The sequence below is a fragment of the Morone saxatilis genome, unplaced genomic scaffold (genome assembly GCF_004916995.1).
Source record: "Morone saxatilis isolate NCDOM2014 unplaced genomic scaffold, NCSU_SB_2.0 Contig20, whole genome shotgun sequence".
Classification (NCBI taxonomy): Eukaryota; Metazoa; Chordata; class Actinopteri; family Moronidae; genus Morone; species Morone saxatilis.
In genome coordinates, this window is record NW_023339763.1 from 1959086 (window position 1) to 1965085 (window position 6000).

Here is a 6000-nt window from a genome sequence, read left to right on the forward strand (position 1 = left end):
GCAGAGGTTGTTAGCGCAATTAATTTGACTACGCTTTATTTTGGCAAGGTCCTGAGTGACCTACCTCCTGTAATGGGTCCAAAACAATTTGTATACCAAACGAAGCTAACACAAATCAAAAAGTGCAAAAAGAAAACAGGACTTTATTTTGTGCCTTTTGGATGTCTCGTACATAAACATAATATCTGTTTTAAGCTGAATTTCGACCCTGTTAATTGTCTCAAGGAAATTAACACCTTTCTGAAGTGTCACTTTGAACCCCAGTTACTATGAATACAAAACAGAAATTGTAATCATGGCTCTTGATGGGGTAAAAATACAGATTTAAAGTACATTTTGTTCATTATCTCCCTTACCACTGCTGGTATCCTGATGTTGAACCCTAAAAATCTTGATTCTCTAAAGACACAGACACTATGATTCATAAATGTATCACCTCTCCTCTTGAGTACTGTAATGCCAAGTTTACAGGCATTAGTAAAAGATGACTGTGCTGTCTGCAGCTTTTTCAAAGTTCTGCTGCTGGGATTTCATATGCATATTTCACATATCCTTGCTCTCTACACTAACTACTGATTGCCTTTAGAATGTACTTTAAACTGTCATGTATAACTTCTAAAGGGCCTTGGAGCTATGTTCCCACACAGGGGATCAAAACCTGATGAACCCTCTCATCGGGTTGACACGTGGCAGACTTACAAAAAGTAACAATGAAAGATTTTCTATTTAAATAGAATAAAGTAGAGATATGAATGATCTAATGTTCTGTTTTGAAAATATAAGGTTCAGCTTTCAGATTCCATAAACCAATTCTATGTTGTATAAACAAGGTCATATTACAAAGTATTTTAACAAATTGTGTAAATATAAAGTTGGCAACTATAAGAGCAAGTTGTGTCCAAAAGATTTCTTGCGTTCCAATGACCCTAAACACTACAATTATTAAAACATGCCCAGAGCAATCTCCGGCCAAACATATGTATCAAATATGAAATTTTACTGTCACAACTGACATAAATCAAACAATATTTAACCAAGGCTTTTTAATATTTTCGCCAACAACGGCAGATCTTAAACTTGGAACAATCATTTTGTTGTGGGTTGTTGGACTGGGTAGTACGACTCTGGTTGGTAAATACTGAAGTGGGAAAGTGTAGGTTGTTCATTTATCATATATTATTTATGAGCAAAGTCACCACATCCAACACTGGCCTGTAAAGTCATCAAACCCCAACACATGGGATATTAAATGATTTACCCTTTTTCTTTAAACCTTTGCCTAAATGCTACACACATTCAGTTCAATGCCATGCCTAATTTTCGGTAAACAAACCTGCTTGGATAAGAAGGAACTCCTTGGACTCAGTTCCCATCACATTGGTTGCTGTGCAGTTGTAGCTCCCAAAGTCATTCTGTGAATCAGGGGTAATCTGAGAGATGGAAAAAGACAAAAACACTGAGAAACACCAGGTCATGTGGCGAGGCACTGCAGCTTGTCCAGCTGGCAGGTGAACAAAATAAATATCATAGCAACCAAATATACCTGTGGAAAACTTAAATATGCACATCATTAGCCATTGCTTTTGTGCCATTCATCAGTTTATTCATGGCTGATCATTTGGAGAATGGTCTGCAGGCGGATGCACAGATATCTACCGTAGGAACTTATCATTACACACTGGTTCATTAACGTAATATCCAGCACTTCTCAATAACGTGTCTACTATTATTATTCTTGATTCAGAGATGCTCTGAACTACTTGTTAGCTGTTCGTTATTCAAGACACACTTATCTCAGTGGAAGTGTTTTTTCCTGTTTCAGTCTATGAATAACAAATAGAAATTCCTTTTTAAATTACCACTACATTGTTTTCTTCTTGATTTAAGATATACAAAAAAAGCCTCTATAAATATTCGTTTAAGAATCAGCGGGTCAAATCTTCTGACATAAAAGTGGAAAAAACATATTTAGAATTGCTTCTAATAGTTGATCTTTATCTGTTAAGTAATTACAGCTGTTGAAGACACAAAATCTAATAATATCTGAAGGCTGACATTCCCTGCCAAAATCTGAGCTCTTAGTTTATTGGAAAATGTTCTATGAACTCAGCAAGGTGCAGCAGACCTCCAGGTAGCTGATGGTTGGTGTGTTGTACATCTTCATGTTGGTGGTGTTGGCAGAGGGCAGCTGGAGGCCGTCTCTGAACCAAACCACTGAGGCTCCAGGGTGAGCCTCCACCTCACAGCTGATGTTGGCTGGGTTTCCCTCCCACGTGTACACCGTCACTGGACCCAGGATCTTTGGCGCATCTGCGGGAAAACACATGGGAGAAAATATGGTAAACAACAAACAGGCGTGTTTGGAATAGTTTACTGATAATCTGAAGTGTTTACTCCTTCAGTCTGGCTCATCTGGCCAGGAGAGAAAGATGTCATACACAAGGAATGAAACTACAATCAACTAAACACAGAAAATAGCCAGAAAATGCTAAAATTGAGCAGTCTATAGTAGGCGTTGGTTTATGAATTGATTTTGCCAACATGAATAAAAATGTTGACTAATACAATCTCATCTAACAGGGATTTGAATGTAATATTTCCATAATCCAGTGCTAACTCCTGAATTCCTTCCAGGGAAAGAGGAGGTGTACTATATATCCTTTTTACACAAACATATGCATTATCATCAAACCTAGCAAATCTCTGTATGAAAAATCCACAGCACTGATAGGAATCAGTCAGTTGGGAGAGGCCACACAGAGTCTTCGGTTGCAGGAGCAAGCAGTTTGTGGGATGGCAATATTTCCTTCCTTCCCTGAAGCTCCTCTTCTCAGCATTTCCAGCAGATTTTATCCTGACTACCAGCGAGCCACTTTATTTAGAAATCTTTATAATCAAAAGGGACATTTAAAAGACACTCCCAGAGGCAGCCAGAGCAATCATGGCAATGCTGACAGAGCCTGTAATCTTAATGGTAAACAAATGCAAAGTGTGGTCTAATGGCTGCATTTGTCTTACCTTTATAAATTCAAGATCTTTTATGATATTCATTTAAATTTTAAAGATCACCTGTGCTGGTTCAATGGAATATTAAATTGTCACTTTTCCCTATTTTATTTGTGACAAAACAGCACAATGTTTTACTACAAGATACTTAATCTCAGCAAAAGAAAGAAAAAACGAAAGATGTGATGTCTCACATGACTGAGTGCCATTATTAGACAGTCTAGACTAACAGGTGCATGATCATGAGTTATAAGGAGCATTGAGTCAACAGGATACCAGAGTGGAACACTGTCAGTGTTTCGGGTAGCCAGCCGATCTGCGGAAAACAGACAATGAATATCTGGGACAAGGCTTCCTCTGCAGTCTGATTAGCAACTTAATATGTGGGAATGAGGAGAGGACACATTTCAATCTCTATAAACAGATATCTGCATCTGAACAGTTTTATTCAAAACAAAATCGTCAGATGATAGCCGATTAGTTCCGAACTTGCATTTCGCATTTTGCTATCCACACGGACAGTTTACTTGCATGCAACCAAAGCCCATCCTAATGGAATCAGTCAGTAATACTCGGACTACAACACTTCCTACTGTTATAGAGAACATTAGATCCTCTTAGATATTATTAGATATATTAGATCCTTCTTCTCACCTCAACTTCTCTATATTTGATACCTGTAACCCTGCTACCATACATACTACAGTTTGAGCCCCATTTAGCGAGCTACTTTGACATTCTCATTGAATTGAATTGATACCATATGGTCAAAACTATTCACCCTGAGCCTCCGGTTTTAGTTCCATCATTGAGAAGTAAGGGGCCATAACAGGAGAGGAGTGTTTTCCTGCATTGTTTTCTTTTATTACATCCTGCTCACATCACTGTGCAGTGCTTCTGAATGCGGAGAAGTATGCTCTGCTTCCCGAGTGCTGTGAAATTGTGTGGCCCCTGACACAGCCAGGGCTTTACTTCTGACCGTGGATCCTTGAAAAGTCCGCAGTATGCTGCCGCTGGGATTGATGGACAGGGCTGAGTCAATAGATGGTCCATCGCCTGCAGCTCTGATTAGAGTCTCGCTCTTTCTATCAATTCTACTTTTGGGCCTCATTAACTCCCTATAGTGTCTGTGGCCTGTCTGTTTGATTTCTGTAGCCCCCTAGTCAGGCTGAGGTCAGATTATCAATGTTTGCAAATAACAGGAATGTATCTGCTAGTGGTTCATGTTCATGAAGGCCACATACAGCCATATATCGGTAATATATGTAATACTGTACATAACAGCTTTCTGCAAATAATGATTTACACGTAAAAGAAATAACTTCATGGACACTTCTAGAGTCAAATAACTGCATAAATGATGATTCTACCTGCCTACCAAACAGCAGGGGATTTTGAATTCATGTTAGTTTGCTTGAAAGGCGAAGAGAATGGCTGCTAACAAATGTATGCCCCCTAGTTTCAGAACAAGCCTTATCTAAAACAATGCTCCCTCACTACTGTCCTCCAAACTGAAACAATCTGGAGATAGAGCGAATCACTTTGTAACATGGAGAGAGCTTTGGCAGGCTTTTTAAAAGTGCTTTTGAGTTTAGTATTTCTTTGGTAAGAAAATGGTTAAATTTTAACACACTGACTATTGTCACCAAACAATGGTTCTGTGCAGCTTCAGTCTTAAAATGTACGTATCACCATTGCAATTGTGTTTTGAACGTGGCAACAATGAAAAATAGAAGCTGGAATTTCTAACTGTATAGCCAGTAGAACAGAGATAAGTACATAAGAAGCGACCTGCTTGCAGCTCAAACACTGTTTTCATCAGACTTTCACGCTAAACAAACCTCGGCCACTGACAAAAACGGAGCTCAAACAGAGAAGATATTAACACTTTCCTATCAGTCCTTCAGCAGCGAACGTAGACACACTCAGCCCAGCTAATGGGATCATGCTGTGCAGCAGATAGGAAGTTCCATGCCTAGATAACGTTTTTATTGTGTGAGTGCGTGAGTGGTGATAGAGAGGACAGAGAGTGAGAGCTGTGCTCAAGACAAAGCACCTTTTCTTATCGATAATTGCTTGGCAACAGTGAATCAGCTACCTGATTACTCACTGATTACTCTAGCTAACTGCAAGCCCTCAACGAACTCTATCAACGCTGCGTTGTGATTATATCTCTCAGCAAATTGCTGGTGCATTGAGAGCAGGGCATATTAATCCAATTAAGCATTCATTGGCTTTATTTAGATCTTTCTTTCTTTTAGATTTGATAGATTTCAAAATGAGATCAAGTTTGGCTTCCAATATGCACGTCCAATCTTTCCAAGCATATGTTTTGAGTAAGTTACTTATGACAAAATGCCGGGGCGAAAGTACATTTCAGTGTCTGTTGAACTCCGCTTGATGGTAAAGTTTCTCCTGAGGATAGCTTTGTGTTAAGATATGCGGCCTCTAGTCTTCCTCCAAGATGGAGGACTAGAAGAAGATTTAACCTGACTGTGCCAGATGGTTTGTAACCATCTGGGAAGTTGTCGTTGGAAACAGTTTGGAAAAGGGCAGGCACAGAATACTTGGCAGATGATTGGATGAACCGTCTCTCCATCACGGGCAAACTTCAACTAATTAGATCAACGAACCATGTAATGTAGTCAAACTCTTACCGAAGTCATTCGGGAGAAGAGCAAAAACCTATTTTCCATCAAGAATCTCCTAAAGCATCTACACTAACCACATAGATTGAAACCTGGCAAGATCAATTCATCGTGATCCTGTGAGTCCAGCTGATTCACAAAGTTAGTCGTTATTATCTGTGAATATATATATGTGTGACACAGTCATCCTCACCCAAGTGAAAAACATAGTATAAGAAGCAATCAATAAATGATGTGAATTAGTGCTGAGGTAATGTTAGACAGGCCATTTTATCCAGTGTTAGCTACATCACCAGTGATACATTATGTCATTATGTTTTTGGGGCTTTTTGCCTTTATATGATAG

At 39.1% G+C, this 6000-nt stretch overlaps 1 protein-coding gene across 7 annotated transcripts in view; it reads right to left on the reverse strand.

Moving 5' to 3' along the window:
* The window catches only part of ncam1a (neural cell adhesion molecule 1a), a 261782-nt gene that overhangs the window by 47249 nt on the left and 208533 nt on the right, over positions 1 to 6000 (reverse strand). For all 7 annotated transcript variants that reach the window (XM_035666668.1, XM_035666664.1, XM_035666663.1 and 4 more), the window contains 2 exons: positions 2126 to 2310; positions 1334 to 1430 (listed from right to left, as the gene is read on the reverse strand). In XM_035666668.1, coding sequence (XP_035522561.1) covers positions 1334 to 1430; positions 2126 to 2310 — 282 coding nt within the window. The remainder of the gene's footprint in view (positions 1 to 1333; positions 1431 to 2125; positions 2311 to 6000) is intronic.